Source organism: Neopsephotus bourkii, unplaced genomic scaffold (assembly GCF_033783945.1).
Source record: "Neopsephotus bourkii isolate Nb327-2 ecotype Australia unplaced genomic scaffold, CSIRO-AGI_Nbou_v1 NB_357, whole genome shotgun sequence".
Lineage (NCBI taxonomy): Eukaryota > Metazoa > Chordata > Aves > Psittaciformes > Psittacidae > Neopsephotus > Neopsephotus bourkii.
Genome location: NW_026900863.1, coordinates 996765 through 1017522, shown reverse-complemented (window position 1 = coordinate 1017522; position 20758 = coordinate 996765). Strand labels below are relative to the sequence as shown.

General features: G+C 40.4%; 1 protein-coding gene across 1 annotated transcript in view; it reads right to left on the bottom strand.

Annotated features, from left to right (window-relative positions):
* LCP2 (lymphocyte cytosolic protein 2) overlaps nucleotides 1-19685 on the bottom strand; it is a 30531-nt gene extending 10846 nt beyond the window's left edge. Inside the window, exons 1-8 of the mRNA XM_061348418.1 lie at nucleotides 19365-19685; nucleotides 16662-16724; nucleotides 12980-13026; nucleotides 4567-4632; nucleotides 3288-3319; nucleotides 2415-2452; nucleotides 909-1107; nucleotides 84-184 (exon numbers count right to left, since the gene is read on the bottom strand). Coding sequence (XP_061204402.1) covers nucleotides 84-184; nucleotides 909-1107; nucleotides 2415-2452; nucleotides 3288-3319; nucleotides 4567-4632; nucleotides 12980-13026; nucleotides 16662-16724; nucleotides 19365-19442 — 624 coding nt within the window. The 5' untranslated portion in view covers nucleotides 19443-19685. The remainder of the gene's footprint in view (nucleotides 1-83; nucleotides 185-908; nucleotides 1108-2414; nucleotides 2453-3287; nucleotides 3320-4566; nucleotides 4633-12979; nucleotides 13027-16661; nucleotides 16725-19364) is intronic.
* Nucleotides 19686-20758: the final 1073 nt, after the last annotated feature.

The following is a 20758-nucleotide window of genomic DNA, read 5'->3' as shown; positions in this document are numbered from 1 at the left end:
TAGATTTGTCCGGACAGATGCATTCCAATGTTGTGGTTCCTAATGACAAATGAAATAGATGAAGTATTAAGAAAGAAACATACAGAAGCACCTCTTCCTCCAAAGGAGGCTGGTACTGGGGATGGGCCGGGTCGCTGCGGTGGTACTGGAGGCTGTTGCGATGATCGAGTGGTTGGAGGTCTGTCTAGAGGAAAAAAAAAAAATCCCAAACTAAACAACTACTGAGTTTGATTCTTTTATTCTCATTAGATCTTTATGAGAAAGGCCCTTGCAATAGCCTGTGTACTTAATATATCATAAATATATTGTTTGAGTAGGTAATGGACAGTTACTTCATGATCAGTGGTGTACTGGTAGTTACAGGCTCATGAATCCCTTTGCCTCTGAGGTGGCACCATGTTAGTCTGCTGGCACTCACTATTTGTTTTCACCTCCTGCAGTGCAGGCACTGTGTGAAACACCAGCCAGCCTCAATGGCAGGTTTGAAGCCACAACTGCAGGCTCCTGAAGAATCAGGCATGAAAACATTGCAAGCAGAGAAAGGCACACTTTCCGCCGCTGCTGTAACAGCTTGCTCTGTTCAAGGTTGCGTGCTAACGCTGATACAATATGCCTGTATGTTTAGCTTCATACAAGTTCAGACCAAAGGTCTGAATGTACACATCACGTGAAACTAACGAAACTTACCTTTAACCCAACAGAGCTCGTCTGAAGTAGAAAATCTAGCTTCAAAAGTCACAGAGCCTCCAGCATGCTGTAAGTCTGTCACTAAATCTTGTCCATGAACTACACAGCTGACTTCAAGAAAAATCTTTCTATATTCCATTACCAGATATCTCAAACATGGCTGATAATGTGTGGAAATATCATTTACAAATTATTAATAACACTTAATTTTTAGTTATTACCTATATAATCTGTGTTGTTTGCAAGTGACTTGGCAGGAAATATGACATTGTGGTGTGCTTCATCATTACTGGATGGAGGTGGCTCATAACCATCACTGTCATGTTCTGCTTCCTCAGGTTCTTCTGTTGGTGATTCATAGTCAGCCTCATCTTCCTGTTCCTGGTCATCATCAGGGCTTTCATAGTCATCATCTTCATCCTGGTAAATGTACATAAAAACTGATTGCTGTACCAGGATACTAATAATCACTCCAGTGCAGTTTCCTTGTGGCTTTTCACTGCGGTGGTTTTCACTCTGGAGGATATAAAGGTTTTACAACCAGTCAGAGTGAAAAAATTCACTGTGGAAATAAAGTGAGGAAAGGAGGCAGCATTTTCTTAATGCATACAGCACTCACGAGCTTCAGAAAGGAAATGAGTATCATTTTATAACAGTAAGTGCAGTTGAAGGTCAAGATAAGGTGATTGCTTATTGAAATTCACAGTGCCTTTGTGTTAGTTAACAGACAAGGCACCCTGAAAACACACTGGAGCAGCAGTTGACGCCTGTTGGCATTCATTCTTACTTAATAACATGTACTCTGCAGCCTGCAACTCAACCTGGAAAAACGCTTCAGAAAAAATGAGGTCTTTGGTATGGGTCCTGGTGCCCTCCGCTGACCAGAGCTAAACCAGCTTCATACAACTTGCAGGACCTAGTAAGATCACAGTGAAAATACGGTAGTGGTCATTGCACACAACTGCTGTACAATCTGCCAAGGCTGCAAGGAAAAGAATGCTCAATTTGTCATTGGTATCTTGGCTGAAATTCCCAGCTTAACTCTGCAATGGGGGGCTCTGTAGTTGATTACTTCTACTTTTTGTGCTTGTAAACCAGCAGCAAATCCCCTGCAAACCTATTAGCAAGTGGGTTTTAAAAATCCTTCCCCATTTTCTGCAAAAAAAAACAGGCTGGCATCAGTCAAATTATCCATTCAGCTAGCTGAGCTGTGGGTGCTTCATATAATGACGTTCACCAAAGTACTTTCTGTGCCGAAAGGCAAAAGGAACTTTTGCAGTCCAATTGGCTTCAGAACATCAGATTCTTCAACAAATCAGCTGTAAAGAATAAAATGCCAATAATTTGCCATTGAGTAACACAGCAATCTTTCCTTTACCAGCCTCCTCTGCAAACAGCTTGGAATCAGTATGTAAAATTCAGTGAAGGCTCTGTCGAGACCTGGTCATAGGCCGTGAGCTTCTACTGGAGCCAGTGGTATTGGACTGCCATTCTGAAGCACTGCATTAAGTTACTAGGGGAGACCATTTTCTCCATGGAGAAACCTGTGTGCAGCAACTCCAGTCATTCATGCTCCTCCTTCTCTTTCTCCTCATCCTAACACCCCCTGCCATTGCTCTCTCCATCTGTACCGTTCAAAGTAGACAAAGTAAGAAAGAATAGACCATATACAAGAGGAAATCCATTCAACCAGTAGGTTTTGTGGTTTTGTTAAACCTGATACTCACAAATGAAGACCAACCACCGTCGTCTTGACCCACATATCCTGTGTAAAGAAACATAACGTGAGGCTTCTTAGCATGCACAGCTTTAAACTACCAAGATGTAACTTGACAAAAAGGACACAACAAATCCCAGATTGACTCTGAACCATGATATTATGTCACAGGAACAAGGTAGGTCTTTCAAAGGCAGGCAGGCATGAAAGGTACCTCAGATGGCATTCTGATTAAGAATATAGCTATCCTTGTATGAGTTGGTGTACATGCTGTTACTTCAAGTTTATCCTACACTTCAGTTTTAAGTATTATTTGAGGCAGAATGCTTTCAGAATGAGCAGAGACTTTTGATCTCTTTGTTTAATACTATTTTAGCTTTTATATCAAAAAGGTTTTTTTTATTTCAGTAGGACTAGGGAACATGGCAACTTGAAGAAGTTTTAAGTGCTCGCAGCTGCTTAAGAAAGTGATTGAAATGAAAACTCAGAACATCTAGAAGCTTCCCTCTGACAGAGGGTGCTGTTAGGAGTAGGGACAGGGGGTAGAGGTGTTGGAACAGAAATATATAAGCAGTGATACTTTATGTTGGATTCAAGAAAGGCAGTTAGTGAACGCTCATGCAAATTGCTCTGCTCCTGCTTTTCTTCACCATTCTTTCTATTTTAAAAGTATTTTTTTCCTACTGGCTCTCCTATAACTGCCCTTTATTCTTATTGCAAGTGCTTCATGCTCTCGTCTTTGCCTGTTTATTGTTTTGGGTTCTGTTCCCTTGTCCCCTCCCTCTTCTTCCCCTCATCTACTGTGCCCTGCAAGGATTAACTTAGTATTTTAGTATTTTAAGCACTTTTTGTTGTTAGAGGCTCTTTGACAGCTCACACTCACCTGGGGCTTCAGGACTTTTTTGTGTTTGGGCCCTACAACAAAGACACAAGAAATTAAAGTCCTTCCATTTGCCATTCTTAGAAGTTTGAAGCATACTAAAATCTGTTGTGAATAAAGGTAACAGTTAGCTTTAGCAGTAGAATGAACTTTGCATTGGCGAGTTTAACTCTGCCCAAAATGCCAAAACCACCCTGCTTTGTGCTTCACGTACAAGACCCTAATGTAAGCTAAACTGTCTTGAAAAAAAATCAAGTCACTGAGGTAAAGTGTTTAGAAACAAGGGAACTCAGAAAATAAATCTACCAGGGCCTCAGTGCTGAAAACTGAAACTTTCTTTCCTAATCCCGGTCAAGCTGCCGAAAGTCAAGTTCAGAAATATTTGTAGGCTTGCTAAATATTCTTATGGGTTTCGATTCTAGTTTTGAACTCCAGTAAATGCAAAGGTGTAAACTCATGTTATCAGCTGATGTAAAAACATGTTGTGTTGAGTAGGCTTAGATGTTCACTACATATGAACATAAATTGTTCTTTTCTCAGTCAATGTTCTTGCAAGTTTCTGCTCTTTTACCTATTGCGAGAATATTATAGAATCATAGAATCATAGATAGTTAGGGTTGGAAAGGACCTTAAGATCATCCAGTTCCAACCCCCCTGCCGTGGGCAGGGACACCTCACACTAAACCATGGCACCCAGGTCTCTGTCCAGCCTGGCCTTGAAAACTGCCAGGGATGGAGCATTCACAACTTCCCTGGGCAACCCATTCCAGTGCCTCACCACCCTTACAGTAAAGAACTTCTTCCTCAGATCCAATCTAAACTTCCCCTTTTTAAGTTTGAACACGTTACCCCTTGTTCTGTCACTGCAGTCCCTAATGAATAGTCCATCCCCAGCATCCTTATAGGCCCCCTTCAGATTATATCCAATAAGTTATAAAGTATTAAAAAGTGTAATGATGTATAGGAGTGCAAAATGCATTAATGATGACTTATTTATGCAGTAACATGTGCCTAAGCTTTTAGCATTCCTAAAGATTGATTGAACTCTGGTAGAAAACTGTATGAAATGTATGTTACTTGGTTCCAGGCATGGCAGAAGTACCTGGGGTCTTTGTGGACTCAGTCTTTGCTATTCTTAACAGACAACATTAACTAAACAGACTTGGATTTTATATCATTTCAGGCTATCCCTCTGACCCAGGTATTATTGATCAAATGGAGAACAGGTGAGAAAATACAGATCTGAAAGCTTTGACAAGAGAAGCTGAATTGGTTTACTTACCATTTTGGAAGGAAAGAAAGCCTCCCTTCATTCCTGTTTATTTCTTGGCTTAATTTACTTACAATTCTAGTTAAAAGAAAGACAAAAAATAGTTAGAAAAATATCCTTGAAACTTGCCATTTTCTGAGCTGTTTCCCCTCAATATTTGCTAAACTAAGAATATTGAATTGATCATTGTGCTGCAAAGTTGCACTACAGCATGCCCAATTGAAAACTGGGCTTTTTTTACAGAGACAAGCCTCCATGATGTTGGATCAAGTTTAAAAACAAACATTAAGCCCAGCAAGCCTTAGATGCTTAGGGTGTGCTAGATGTCACACACTAGAACACTGCTGCTTTGAATGATGTCAACTGCATTTGTGTTATTTTGCATGGAAAAGCAGATAATGCTTCAAGAAGAAGCTTCCACCAAGCTGATGGTTGCAAAAGCAGGGTTAAATGTCCCCTCTGTCTGCTGTATTATTCTGTCTCCCTCCCTCTACAAGATATCACCACCAAGATACACCTAATCCGGAGTCCCTCCAGTAAAGAAAGTACAAAGGTTGACATAGTCCCATGTTATAACACATTTGCAGGGCAGGGCAGAAATACCATGGAATGTATAAGGACTACAGCTTTCTGTCTAAGGAGATTTTTCCAAGGTAATGTGTTTGTTGTCACTCATGCATGAGTTGTAAAGAGCAGTAGGCTGATCATCAACCAGGGAAATGCAATCCTGAGCACAATTGCAGTCAGGAATGTTTATTTCTGATTCTGATTCTGCTGCCAACCACAGCCAGCACAGACATTGGTACTGAGAGTTTTCTCATTGACTCCCCGAGAGCAGCGCTGAGGTTACAGGACAGGCATCCCTGAGCTGAGTACTGGGAGCTGCTGCTCTGCCATTAATGAAGTTTGCCTCAATGCCTATTTTGTTTCAAATAATGTTTTTGTTTCTAAGAGAGCTTGTGATCAGTCATGGGCTGACACTTCCTTTCTTGCTCGCTTTCTGAGTGATGCCCCACCGAGAAAGTCCTGTGACAGCCAAAGGAAATAGGTTGCATACATCTGGTGAAAAATATCCCTTCTAGCTTATATTATTTAGGTCTGTGTGAGACAGTAATTGTGGAAATAAAAGTAATATGAAAAAAAAAATCATTAATTCAACATGTCTGTCTCAGATTCTAAATTCTGTACAATCTTAACTGTGTTGTTTGTTAGTGCAGAATTCTTTTCCAAACATCTTATTTCGGGTCAATCACACTTCATCTCAGTATTGCAGAATCTGTTTTTATGGCCAGGCGCTCACCACTCTATTTTGCTTTTCTTCTTTCTTCAGCTACTCTGCAATAATAATCCCCTAAGTTTTTCCAAGTGACCTCATTTGTGTTTGCTTTCATGTGTAACTGTTTTCTGGGCTGGGACTTCAGAAGGACGAGCTTTCTAGCAATCTAGTATTAGAAAAAATGCCAACATCCTGAACCATGCTAAAATCTTTCTCTTATTTTGACCATCCCTTGTCTTGCCCTTGCTACGTCCCTAGTACTTGCCTTGCTGTACTTCAGATTAAAGGATAAATTCAAGACATAGGGTTGCTCTGTTGTATTATGGAAAATTCTGTGGTGAGAGATAAGGCTGCCCGCAAGAACAGGCGATTTCAGATCAGCATGGTCACGCTGTCAGAAAATGGTGAAGAGTAATGTGAAATTGAGGATTCGTACTTAAGGATCCAGGTATGAAAACAGAAAGGCAGAGGGAGAATATTTTACATTTTTCTTAAGACACTACTTGGCACTTTTCTATTTAAAGAGAATATTGCTTCACTTGCCGCTTTGGAAATAAGTTTATGCACAAATGTTAATCATTTAAGAGGGATTACAGCTAAATCTGACACTGTTACCCAAGACAATTTTACAAAGCAAGAAAAAAGCCAAGTTACAGGCATGTGCTTCATATGAGCATATAACATATGTTCTTCTTTCCCATGCCATCAACATTCCTCTGCATGAGAACTGTCCTGCTGCAGGTGGTAAGGAGGTCGCCATGCAAATAATAAATTCCATGTGAAACACACACCAGGAAACATTCCAGGGTGAACAGTGCACTGACCATACCAGTGCTTTGGTGGAGAATTGGATTACGGAACTGGTGTGTGGCTTGTTCTCTGGTGTGGAAGATGTGGAGGAAGGATCTTTCATAATACTGTGGAGTTTTTTCAGCTAAAGAAATGAAATGAAGATCACTGGCTTTAGAGCTAATCATTCTGGTTGTTCAGACTTATGTGGACAAGAATGAGACGTGTTAGGAAGCTTTCTGGACTAACCCTGGCTGCTATGACCATTTACATCAATTGGGTTTTGAGGAAAACCTGAAAGGAGAATATTGCTCATCTTATTTTTGATGCCAAAGCAATTACTTATTTGTTGCTTAAAGTAACAGTGTCTAATATTCAAGCTTATTTGAAATGCTTCAAAGCAATGGCTTAGAGAGGTTGTTAGAAGAAAGCAAAGTTAAGAAGGTCAATGCTTTGCAGGCAAGGTTATTACAGAAGTGGGTGCACTGAGCAGCTGAGCTTGCAGCAGTGTGAGGAAGGAAGTGCCCAAACCGCACTGCTTTCTGAGCCGGGGAGTGGGCGATAGGAGCTGATAAGGCAACAGCACTTGCAGAAAATGTTACTCAGACTTCTCTTTCTCTTTCTGCCTCCTCCACCTCATGCTTGGCTTCAGGCTTGGAGGAAGATGAAAATCAGAAAAAGTGAAACCCAACCCCAGGCCCAAAGCAGGACTCTGGCTCGGCTTTTGCTCACTGAGTGCAGATACTGGTGTGAATAGAATCCATTCTACAGGGAGAGGATAAAGGACTTAAGATGAGAGAGAAAGATGGGAGGCAAAGGTCTCTACAGCCAGGAGGTTGCAGAGTTGCAGACTGAACACTGTTGAGAGCATAACTGGTGCTGAAGTCATTGTTTTGGCCTTTGAGAAAAGTCTGTTGGGCAGTTGCAGTACTACTACATTAGCTTCAAAACTGGCCGAATATCCATTATTTTCTAAACCTTTCAAAAACCTTTAGCCTCCCAGCTGAGAGAGAATGTGTGCACACACATCCACCTCTGCCCATTGCATACCATCTGGAAAGAGAGGGGCCCCAAGAGCGCTTAATTCTTACATTTGCACTTTGACTCCCTGAAAGCATAACGACTTTCAGGCTGTGCTGTGCTTGTAGGGTCTGAATGTGTCCCCTTCAGAATTCAGCTCACTTCCCATGTTTGAAGTGGCAGATGCAATTATCTGCTTTAGTGCAATGATGCTCCCTTTATGACTGAAAAATTTCACAAGCGCTATGGATATGCCACAGGTTTCCTGACCAAGGTGGATAATTTCCAGTCCCAGATCTGCCAGTGCCCTGCTGCTGAGGAGCTGAAGGGATCAGCAGCCTGGAGTAGTGCCTGGACTTACCAAAAACTTTGAAAAGTTTTCTCTCAAGATAGTAAGCAATAAGAGTGCCAGTGATTAAACTCAGTGTTTATATCATGGTTCAGGTACTGGCCAACCACCAACGTTATTCTGAATGAGACCATGGCTTTTTCTTGTTCATTGATTCTGATCACATCAAGTGAGGTGCATTCTGTTGAATGTACTTTAAAACATTTTGAAAGACTCCCATTTGTTAACCACAAGTATAAACGTTTATGACCTTATGTGACTGGAAATAATGATAATGAGCAATAACAAAACTCCATGTGTCCCTTAAGCCTTTTGTTTCATTAGATTCATTATCAAAATGTTAATTGCACCAGGATTAGGTCTGAGTTTCATTTTGTGCTTAAGACAGAGATTCAATGTCTGCTGTGTAATATGTACTGTATCCCTTCCCTGTTTCACCAGTGCACCACCCTTTCAGGATGCAATGTGTTGTTTGTGAACCTTCACGTGTGTGTTAACCTAGTGGCATTAATATTAACTTAGATGGTTCTTCCATAAGATACAGCAAGTACAAGAGTAATATGAACGAGCTCAACAAAACCCTTAACACTATGGTTTTTAAGAGGTTTTCATATTGTTGCAAAATGCCAAGTGTTAAGCATAGTGTATTTTTGAAGAAAGCAGGTTGTGACTGATAGCTAAGCTATTAATAACTGAAGAAACGGTTAGGTCAGCCCTGATGCTCTCTCTTACTTAGGATGACAACTAAATTCCTGACAACCCCATCTTGAAAGCTGATGGTCATGCCACAATTATTTATCTTAATTTCTCAGTGGTAAAAAGGACAAAATGTAGGAACAAGCTGTTCCTACTAATAGATTACTTGTCCAAATGTTGCTGGTCTTTAAAGGTCTGTGTCAATGGAATGTCTCCTGGGCCACAGATTTCCACTGAGTGAAACAGGGAAAACCCTTTGTGGTCTGGAACCTGGAGACTGGGTTCCATCACCTGTAATCAGGTGTTCAAAGCTTCGCCCTCAGTGCCATAGCAGATCTATGTAGGTCACTGGAACAGAAAGGCATGTATCTTTCCATGGAATGACAACTATGCTTAAATTCTTAAGACATGTTTAGTATTCTTAATATTTCACCAAGTGACCTGAAGGTGATACTCTGCATGTTCAAATAGAAATGTATATATTCAAGCAGAAATACTATGTGATGGCATGTTCTGTTTAGCTGGAATAAGCACCTAGAGCTTTACAGCAGCCCCAGAATCAATCTCCACTCCCACTTCCCTGTGTCCACCCAGAGCAGTTCAACTACAGCACATAACTGGCAAAAGACCACGTGGCTTTTCTCACCTCCCTCTTGTCCAAAGGAAAGGGTGAAGGTGGTGAGCGGGGCTGTAAACTGCCTTTTACTTTGGGAACTGGTGCCTCAGCTACACTTTGATTCTATGTGCATGTAAGTGGGAATGAAAGCAAGACTTCCACGTGGAGTCAAAACACAGCATTACGCAAAGTTGATTTTATAAACTTTTCTCTAAAACTCCTTTAATAGCAACATAAGTGCAAGAGATCTCAGGGTTCCAAAGAGCGACAGCACCATCACTGTAAATATTCTGAATGACAGTAAACCTTATTCTTTTCTTTATTTTCTTCATTCAGTCTTCATTTTCCACCTCCACAAGACGGAATGCCCCAACAGACATGTGGAAAAGGTTTCCTTAACTATGCCAGTAAAAATCACCCAGTGTACATGACCTTTCACAGGCATACAAGAAGGGTAGGAGGTGACCCTAGATGAGAATGGGGATCCCTGCTGGGTACATGGACTGTGGAGTTTGTTATGATCCCTCAAGAAATCTGTGTATGGTGCTGCATGTGCAGTGCATCCTGTGCAGACTTTTTGTCCATTAACTCTTTTGACTGCAGAAGGGTTGCCAGAATAAAACTTGCAGGACTGTTTGGAGATGTCATCCACTTTTATATGGTACCCTTACATATGTAAATGTTTTAGCAAAGCCTTCCGTAGTCTGCAGCCCTTTTAATGGAGAGTTTTAAGGATTTTGTGAGGTATTCTAACTTTCAAAATACTGTTTAAATCCTTTTTTGTATTTAAAAATAAGCCCCAAGAAAATTCATGGAGATGTGCACTTGTAACACAGCTGATGGAGATTAGCGCTCAAAAACTCTGTTAATAATAACAGAAGACTGCAGGGGGGTTCTCTTAGTTTCAGGAAATGGCTCATGATACTCACTGAATCATAGAATCCTGGACTGATTACAGTTGGAAGAGACCTTAAGGCTCATCCAGTTCCAGCCTTCCACTAGAGCAGCTTGCTCCAAGCCCCTGTGTCCAACCTGGCCTTGAACACTGCCAGGGATGGGGCAGCCACAGCTTCTCTGGGCACCCTGTGCCAGCGCCTCAGCACCCTCACAGGGAAGAGCTTCTGCCTAAGAGCTCAGCTCAGTCTCCCCTCTGGCAGGTTCAAGCCATTCTCCTTGGCCTGTCCCTACAGGCCCTTGTCCCAAGCCCCTCTCCAGGTTTCCCGCAGCCCCTTTAGGCACTGGAGCTGCTCTAAGGTCTCCCCTTCAGGAGCCTTCTCTTCTCCAGGCTGACCCAGCCCAGCTCTCTCAGCCTGGCTCCAGAGCAGAGCTGCTCCAGCCTAGACACGTAAAGGTTCTTGTAAATGTCACAGAATCACCCCAAGTAATGATACGTTTATATTTAGCACTTACACAGTAGCTTTGCTCAGAAGTATACATTTAGTCAAACCGCATATCAGGCTCAGGAGGTGTCGATGGATGGAGGCTGTGGTTTGCAAAGCCTCTATAGTTGTAAGTGCTGCCTTGTGCACTTGGTACATGTAAGTCAGCATAACCCTGCTACAGTTACTGGGGAGCAGTGGCTCTTGTACCTGTACTTTTTATTCCTGCCAATGGCTGCAGGTGTGACTCTTGCTATTTATATTAGTCATTTTTACAGACCATGCTCAGAATTTAGCACTGTTGTTAAGCATCAGGTACTATACAATATGCTAATGTGTATTTCAGCTTGTAGAAAACCTATTAGGTGAGGTTTGAATTATGGTTTGAATTATGATATGAAAGTAAGGTCTGACTGATGTAGTAGCAGTCAGCAGCAAACACTTTGCACTTTGGGGAGAGTGTGGAGATTCTGAAGTGGTGAAATTAATGTTAAAAACCTGACAAGTTCTTTTACTGATGTATTTTATTCTGCTGGGGTTTTTTGTTTGGTTTGGTTTTGTTTTTAAATGGCAACCACTTCTCTTTCCCATTAAAGCCCTAAACTCCTGCTGCAAACACTAGCATTACACTGAGGATCCCACATAACATCAACCTTGTCCCATGTGCATTCACAATAGTCTAGTGAACTGTTTCCCTTTTGTAAGTGTGGGGAAAGTTGAGAACAAGGGCATTAGTTCCGGAACTTTCATTCAGATTGTTAGTTTACTTAATCATTCAGTTCTTCAAGTTGGGCAACAAGTTTAAGTCTTCTTTTAAAGCTCTTAAGTTCAAGTTCTTGTTGGGAAGCCCAGATCTGACTAGAAAAGTCTCTCCACTTGCTGCTGGGCTGAAACAAGGTAAGTGACTGTGAAAATCAAATTTCCAAAACATTTTAGATGAGGAGATTTCAATTTCCAAACATCATAGCTGAGGGGATAGGAGCAAATCCACAGTGTTAGATTTCATTTTGACTGTTCTCCTATGACATTAATATCTCTTGTGTGTGTGGGTTTAATAGACCTTCCACTGACTGCTTGTGACTCAGAAATTTGAAAGCAAATCAGAAGTTCTCAAAATCAGAACCTCAAACAAGGAGAACACAAGGCACTTTTGCCAAATGCTGAGCTATTAGGGCATCTTCTTTTGTAGGAAGGTCTTTGATACTTCTGGTTCCACCGGCTAACACTCATGCACCACCAATCGCTATTGTGTGAAAGTACAGGTATGATCTGAAGAAACATGTAATGTCCTTGCACATCTGATCTGAATAGAGGTATCCTCCTCCCCTCAAATCCAGCCACCAGCTTACCCAAAAAGCGTGTGAATGTGACAGACCACACAGGTGTTTCAGAATGTTTCAGTGCTCTTGGCCTCACCAAAACCTCTTGCACAAGCCCTGATGCATCAGAAAACGTGAAGCAGACCGTATCTGATGTACCAAAATTAAGATATGCATAGAGGGAGTGAGTCTGGAACTGGGAAATGATCAGCAAACCATGTTGGCATAATTTGAGTTCCTTTTTTCCTCCTTACTTTGTTTAGAAGACCATGAAGAGCTCCACATGTCCTACGGTTAGGAACCTCTTAATGTCCAGCTTAAATATGTACCTGAGAACTCATAGCAAAATAAAATCCTTTGATTTTCACCATAAAATATTAGAAGCAGCTGATTTCTCTGTTACTCAGTTTAACTTAATGAGGTATTGTTCTTTGTAAGTAACGTCTTTAAAATTCCAGAAGCTATTCAGATAAATCAGGAACTTTTCCAAGGCCTGATCCACAAGAGCTCAGGGAAGCTGAACAATTGAACACTGCATCAAATGTTCCAGACTGGTTTATCTTTAATGCCTACCTACAGGAAAAGCACATGATGAAAATCACTTGAACTTCTCACCCGCTGTCTACATACCTGACTTTCTTTATTCCTTTAAGTTAAAGTTAACAATTAAACACCAAACAGTTAAATCATACTTTAACGGTAATACTTGCAAAAAAGTTTAACCTTTGTGTAGCTGCAAAGAACTTATGGATATGTTGTTTTGAACATCCCCCAGACAATATTTCTGTATTATATCATTGTGCTTGAGCAATCATGACAACCCTTCTTTCATTTTGGGGTTAACTTTTCTTTCTTGGTACACTGCAATCAACAGGTCTCTATCTAATCACTTGCAAACCATTTGCCCTGTGTTTCCTATGAGTTTTCACTGCAGACCAGCTGAAAGAATTATTAGCATTAAATTGGCTTGGCTTTACTTACGGCACTCGGAGTTTTGGAAATTTCTGAATGTCATTTTCAGTCATGTTCTGAAAAGGAAGCACATGGTACCTGTCACAGAGCTGTGCATGGAACACCCTGCTCAACAGAAGTTTGCATATGCAAAATGAGGTATCAAGTCTCAACTGGTAGGAATAGCGAGTGCATAAAAAAGCAGTGTAAGATAACAGCCTGTCTGTCCCATAGCTTGTAAGAGAAGTGAACCCATTGCCATCAAAAATCCTCCCTCTCTTTTTCTGGTTTTGCTGGATCTTGGTCTTTATGCTACATAGCTGTATAAAACCAGCTGGAGGTTAACAAACTTCACGGGTATTCCATTACGCACAAAGGACTTCAACAGAATAATCACATGTAACTGCAAAGAGAAGTATTTCTAGAATATGGCTGCAATGTTTTAGTGAGAGCTTGTTATAATGACCTGTAAGGAGAAGTAAAATCTTAAACCAGCACTTCCCAGATGAGAGTGTTTGTTTACCAGCAGATGAGCCAATCTTCCAGGATTAATGGGATTCTGTGCAAAGTTAAATCATTTGCTTTCTGATTTGGGTTCTTATCCAGTTCTTTACTGATGGTGTAGAGTCACATTGACTTACAGGCAAGCTGCTTCTCAAAAGAACTGGATTCAAACCCTCTTCTGCAACATCTTTCTCCTAGAGATTGTCAAGATGCTGAAGCTAAAGCAGGTGGACAGACAGTGACCCAAAGAATTCCAGCACTATTTTTAAGTCTTCTATTTTTTTTTTATCATTTTGTTCTCTTGCTTTCTGGATTTTCATTGTACATTGCCATCACTTAGCATACAGGAAAACATATCCTTGAGATACTATAATCCATCTTGTTGGACAGTGTCAAACAATCGATAGAGAGCTGCATCCTGGTAACATCCTGTGCTACTGATTATGGTGTGAGCCCGACAACATGGTCTGCTTGAGCCCATCAGCAGTGGCATTCTTCCTGGCAACTGTGGAATTACGCTTCTCACAGAAAATATGAAAGAACAGAATACTTCAAATGTTCTTTTAAACACTTGTAGTTTTAAGGCAATATGCAACAAAATGCCCTTTGTAAAGGGCTCTTCCTGGTAGGGAAGGCAAACTTCTACCATAAATTCTGATTTTAGACTATTTTGCTTCACATCTTTTTAGTGCAGGTAAAAAATATGGTATTTAGGTGACTTCAGAAGTTAGATTTATTGAATTCCTGTATGTCTGCATAGTGAAATCAGGCAAAGTTGTGCACAGTTGCAAATTGTCATGGTAAAACTGTAGATTTTGAAATAGAACAGCATTTGCTGGAGTTTTGTGCTAAGAACCATATGTGTAACATCACAGTACATGTAAAATCACATGTTCTAATGGAGATACGGTTTGAAAACTCCTTGAACTTAAGAGCAGCCTTTGCAGCCTAACAGAAGTCTTCCTAGAAACTGTGTGTTTCTTCCCGCTTCAACCATAGGAGAGTGTTTAGATCACAGATTACTCCTGACCTGAAGCTGAGCTGCGCTAAGTCCTGAGAGCTTTGCTATGCTGCTGCAGAGAGGGTCAGCCCCTTTCTTCTTCCATTTTGTTCAGTGCTGAGTTTAGGACAGAGTGTGGTCACTCACACTCTCTTTGGAACATGGATGATAGTCTGGTTCTGTCTCACTGCCAACAGTAAAAGGTTTCTAAGTCTGCATTGGTACACAATGTTATCAATGATTTTCAGCACAGGAGTAATCCCATCTCTGGTTTCCAGCACTATTTTGCCTCTGGGAATACTCAGGAGTAAAACACAGAAAAATTGTACTCTCTTTTTTCTAAATTTAGAATTTTTGCTAAAGACCTTTTAAAGCCTCTCTCTAGAATTCTATTCTGGCAATAAAGCTGATAAAAGTTATCAGTTTGAACTCTCATAAAAGGGCTATGGTGCTACTTTAGATATTAGAGAATTTTATTAGAATAAATTACATGGAATTGCTGCGGTCTCCTTCCTACCACAGCTCAACTGGACTTTCCTTGTGGTAGCCTTGTAGTGGATACAGAAATGTGACTTTGAAACTAGGGTGTTCTGATGAATACAGCAATACTATTACAGTCAGGTTTACCAGACAGATCTGACAGCAGACAGAAAACCTGCAAACCCTCAGACCGAGCAGTTCCTTCCGTGCTACTGTAATTTGGCACTTTCCAATAATTTACAGAATGTAAAAAGGTATTTCTGAGAAAAACCATTCATACAGAGACGTAATTGTTCTCTCAAGCTTGTGTTGCACTCCAGAATGTTCCCCTGAAAGTCTCCTTTTGTTCTGTTTCACAGGGGAACCTTTTCATATAATGACAAGATAGATATTTTTATACAAATGACAAGTAGGTCAAGAGCTTAAAAGTTTAAGTCTCAGCAGAGGTGAGTGGCTGCTTACTTAATACAAAAGCATCCTTTGCATTTGCTAGGATGCTTCTGAAGAAATGCTGCACTCTGAGACATATGGTTTAGTGGTGGACTTGGCAGTCCTGGGATAAAGAGTGGACTTGATCTTAAAGGTCTTTTCCAACTCAGTCGATTCTATGATTCTGTGTATTTAGAGAAACACTCTGGAAATACAAAATAATAGAAATCCCTTCGGAATCACACAGTTACTGCTTCCTACTCCAGCCACAGCTCCTTAGTGCATGAGCTAAGGAGAAGCTGTTAGGGGTTGGTAGGATAGATCCTGTGACAGTGACATAACTGAATAATTCTGACTCCACCCAGTAGGAGGGGGGTGTCATATCCTGTTCCTATAAAGAGTGCTTGAAAATGGGATGTTGGCTGTCAAAAACCTTGATCCATTAGGACAAGTAAATGAAATATAAGGCTTTAGAAGAGGTGCATGTAGCTTTTCCCACTTTCATTAATTGTACAGATGATCAAAATGACTACTTTGGGGGAAAACAGTATAGTTAATATTTGGAAATAAAGAAAATAAAATATATAAAATAAATATAAAATATAAAATAAAATGAAGTAACAATAAAAGCCCTTACACATCCTCTGGGTGTATATTTGAGACCCAAAACCATTTGCTATGTCAATGGAAGTTGTCAGCTTTTCTAAAGATTAGCGATGTTGTTGGTAAAGCCTGGAGCAATGTTGATTTAAACGCACTAGGACTTTTATTTTTAAACTATTACTGGTTTTGCTACTCTTTAAGTTCACTGATTTTCTACGTTTCTATATACAAAATTTAAACAAACCTAATTTGAAGTATATAGGCATGAAATAGTGATTACACCAGAAAGCCAGTCATCCAGCCCACGTCTAGATCTTCTGTAGTAGGAGAGGACAATTAATAAATGTGAGGTTTCTGTAGATAGTATTGCAAAACAAGCACTTCCTATAAAGGAACAGATGAACTCAAGACAAGATTGTGGTTTTATAAGCTCCCTGTCAGATTAAAAAGTACATAAATAGATGCATATTAAACAACATGCTTGGGCTGCCAGCATTCTGTATGTAAAGGAAGATGGCTGGCTGATTTTAGCAAAGGCACTTACTTCTCATATTTCTCAATACTTCTCAATACTTCTCAATACTTCTCAATAACCACCTTGAGCTCAGCACTTTGCATCTGCTGATGCAAACTAAGAAGTTGAAACAATCACTTGGTGGGAATTTTACAGGAAAGAACTTTTACAGATCCACTTACCAGAAACCGTTGTCCATTTATGCTGTGCTTCCTCACGACTTTCTCACAGTCCTTATACTTTAACTGTCAATGACAAGAAGACGATTATTGCAGCTTCATTTTAAGAATGGATGAAGACACTTAGCCATATCATTTGCTTTGAGTAGATGCTCCAAATCACCATTTCATATGCTAGAGCCTATCTAAATGGCTTGATTTTTTTCTGTAAACATGGATTTTTAAGAGAAATTTCTGCAGTGGACTTGACAATTCCATCCTTTTAGGAACATATAATTCCTCACATTTAAAAAACACCTCACAGTTGCATGGCCCAAAGAAATATCTGGAAAACGGATAGTTGTGGTATTGACTGTTGTGGTATTGACTGTTCTGGAAAACAGGAAGCACAGCAAATACTTGGTAGCTTGGAATACTAAAGTCCTGATCCCAATCTCTGAATTCATTGTGATCCAAAAGCTTCCTCCTCTGGATGGATACGTTGCTTGCTAATCCTGGAAATTATCTGTAGTATTTGGAAAGTTTTTCCCCAATATCCTGTTTTGTGGTAGTATTTAGGACAAGGACAGGCAGTTTAGAAGCTGATCACATATATAATAAAATAAAGCTCCTGGTCCTACCAGGCAAAAATGTAACAGTAATTTGGGGGACTTAAATAAAGAAGAAGCCAACAAGCGCAAACCCTAGTGACATACAGCAAGACCTGACTCGTAAATATTTCCAGTGGGTGTCCTCAGGGTTCTGGGTTTTCTTCTTTTGTTTGATCAGAAACAGCATGTGAGAACACTATTTGTATTTTTTACTGGGTTAGAATGGCTTTTTCCTGTTCCAAGTTGATCAAGTCCGTACCAGAAGGAACCCAAAGAGTGGGCAAAGTGACATTTTGGACCCTTCAGGAAAGAAGAATGGCTCTAGTCCTGCCTGAAACTTTAGTTAGGGAAAGTTAAGCAGACACATGATCCTGTGCTGCTGCAATAATTTCCCTAAAGCAGGGAATATGTTGTAGGGAGCATTATGTCCTTTCTTAGTTTTATCTTATTTATTCATTTGAAAGAATAATCTTGTAACTTGGTGTTATATGAGAGCAGGTCCTGAAAACATCTGCACAGCTGAGAGAATGTTTTTAGGACACTTCAGTTACACATACGCAGAAACAGTCCAAACTCTGCTAAACACCTCAGGACACAGACTAAGACATTTGTGCAGACTGAGGACTTCAAGCTGCAAATAACTGTCTCAGTCAGTGAGTGTTGTCATGACATTACCAGCACAAATCTGTGTGCAGCAGTGAGCAGCTGCCATACTTGGTAGAACACATCAGTGGGACGGAGACCTAATCTCATTTGTAAAGTAATTGATGAAAAATACTGTTTAGCTTTTAAAAATAACTATTTCATTATCATATTACCAGCATGACCAGCTTTGCTTTTACATTTTAGAGTGCATAGTATAAATTAGCAGAGGCTTAAAGTTAACACACCAGATGTTGCTACTGTTAAGTGTGAAGAATTCTTATTTGGCAGACACTGAGGAACCTAAAATTAGAGGTTTGCAGGTAGCTGGTAGTTTCCAAACATAGGCTTTGTGTTTGAGCTACTTGTCTTTATTAACTGGTTTTGCATTCTAGTATCAAACTTGCCTCAACAGCTCAAATAAAACTCTCATAGAGTTATAGGAGCCATTGAAACAATGAGCTTTATGTGATTTTTAAATGAAGCCTAAACTCTTACAAGGCTGGTCTGGCAGCTCGCTTGAAAATTAAGCACCTATGCTGGCAGTGCTTGAAAGTCTTTCCAAATCTCCGAATCATCCCAAATCTTGTTGATCTGAATGTTAAAATCCAGGCTGAAAGTTTTGGTCTTTGGGAGGAGCAAATTCAGCTGCAAGGGACACAGAGCAGGCCCTGTCTCTGATCCTGAAGAATGAGGAATTTACAGAGAACACACAGAAATGAAACTCTAGTAAAACTGGCTCAGTTACACATTTGTGGGCAATCAGAAAGGTCTCAGCCTTCCTGTATTGCCTTTCAGAGTACTTCTTCAGTGTGGAAACTTCTCTGCCTTTTAAAATGAAAATTATAGATAGTCACAAGTGAAAAAGATATCAAAAGAAACAGAAGTCCCTGGCTGGTCACACAAGGAAACATCAGAAAGTGTAACCAGAAAGAGAGGACAGCTACTAACCCTGAACCATGGGTTTTGGCCAAGAAGTTTTAGAAGGGGGAAGTCAAACCAAAAGGCAAAAAGTTTTTCCAACTGAGGCTAAAAAATGTGGAGTCTGTGTATCTACAACTGTGGAGTTCTTGCTGGGCTCTCATGGATGTGATTAGCAAAGACATTCAGAGGCACATTTGTGAACACTAAGCAACTTGAAAATACAAAATGTCTTCTGAAAATCATTGAAGAAGAGCTAAAAAACTTGTACTTTTCACACATTAATACCTTCTACAGTTGTTAATGTTTTATATCAACAATTGTTGTAGCAAAATGTGCATTTTCCTGAAAAGCCACAAGTTTCTCTTATGCCCAATTTCAAACATGCTTTCAAGCTTCATTTACAGAATTTGCTGGCCAGTTTAGTTGAGCTTCTTGTCAGTGATTTTGATTTTGCAACAAGTTCTGCCCATTATAAACCTATGTAAATTTAGCACCATGTTGCAGCAGTTTGCTCCTCCATCACACAAAGACAAAGCACAGCTGAACTTACTGTCCTGAAGTAGTCTGCCAAGTCATCTGGGTTCCAGGTAAGCACATCTGAACGGTACGGAATGTTCCTTAAATCCATGGTGAAGTTTTCTCCTCTAGGCAGTTAGAGAAGGTTTGAGCAGTACTGTCGGTGGAGCAGCCATATATTCCTTGTGCGTGACCACCTCCAGCGTGTCCAGGAATCCTTTGCCTAATGCTCAGCTTCTTCCATGTAAGAGCTGTTGTTTTTTTAAATGTAGGACCCCGTTGTTAGGATCTCTGAGAGAGATACGGCTTCCTCTGACACAAAATGGTCTCTTCTCAGAAAAGCTGTCAGCTCATCAGCCTTACCACTTCCTTTGTCTGAGCATAAATAAGTAAACAAGGAAGCACAGCAAAGCATTGAAAATGTTCTGCCTGCTGCACATAAGTAAGCTCCTATGGACTCTGTTTGCTTGTAGTTGCATACATTTATGTACATACTCCAGAGAGTATAAAAATAGTGGCATGTTATCTGCACAGACATTGGCTGTTGTGCAAGTCTAGCCCAGGCAAGCACCCCTCCAAAGAAGAAAAGGTTCACTTGAGAGAAACTTCTTCAACTTGCCTCACTACCTGAAGTGTCACATCGTCTTTCTCTGATCTCTGCAGCAAGAAAGGGTACTTGGAGCTGTGTATAACATGGTATGCATGAATTAGGCGTAGGTTTAGAGCCAGCATTCCTTCGAATAAGAAATCTCTTGGTGAAACTAAGAAATGGACAAGCTTATATGAAAAATAATTATATTGACATTGTTTCAGAGCTCCTTTATCCAGCTATGTCTAATGAATTTTGTGTCTGAAAAAGAATCTACAGAACCATAATATCCCCACAGGGACATATGATAGACTGCATCTATCATGTAGAGGCACTTCAGGCAACAGCCTATCCCAGGTCCCTTTGGTGAGACTCCATTTAGTAATGCCAAATGTGCCTGGTTTTTTAAAAAGCCACATGTCCCTTCTCCCTATTCCTGATGTGGAGCTTCCTCCCACAGCTGCATTGGTATGAATGCTTAGGGTCACTGTTCACAGCTGCTCCGTCAGACTGCACCAAAGGTGGTATTTTGCGAGCTTCCTGTATTAGTAAGAGTAGATGCATAGTTCTGAAGCACTGGAAGGGAAAGTTTCCCTTCTTTCTAATGCATGACTCTCACTATTTCTAGCCATTGAAGACCTTTTAACCTTGCATCTGTAGTTTGCGACTGGATGGCATCCAGGTGCCTGTATTTGAGATCACATCTGCAGGCCCATATAGTGTTGTACAGAAGAGATTTCCTTTTGAACTTCAGAGTCAAGTACCTTACTTTTTCTGCAGAAATTTTGATAAATGATGGTAGCAGCATGTTATTTAAAGCTCTCTAAAACTAAACTGCT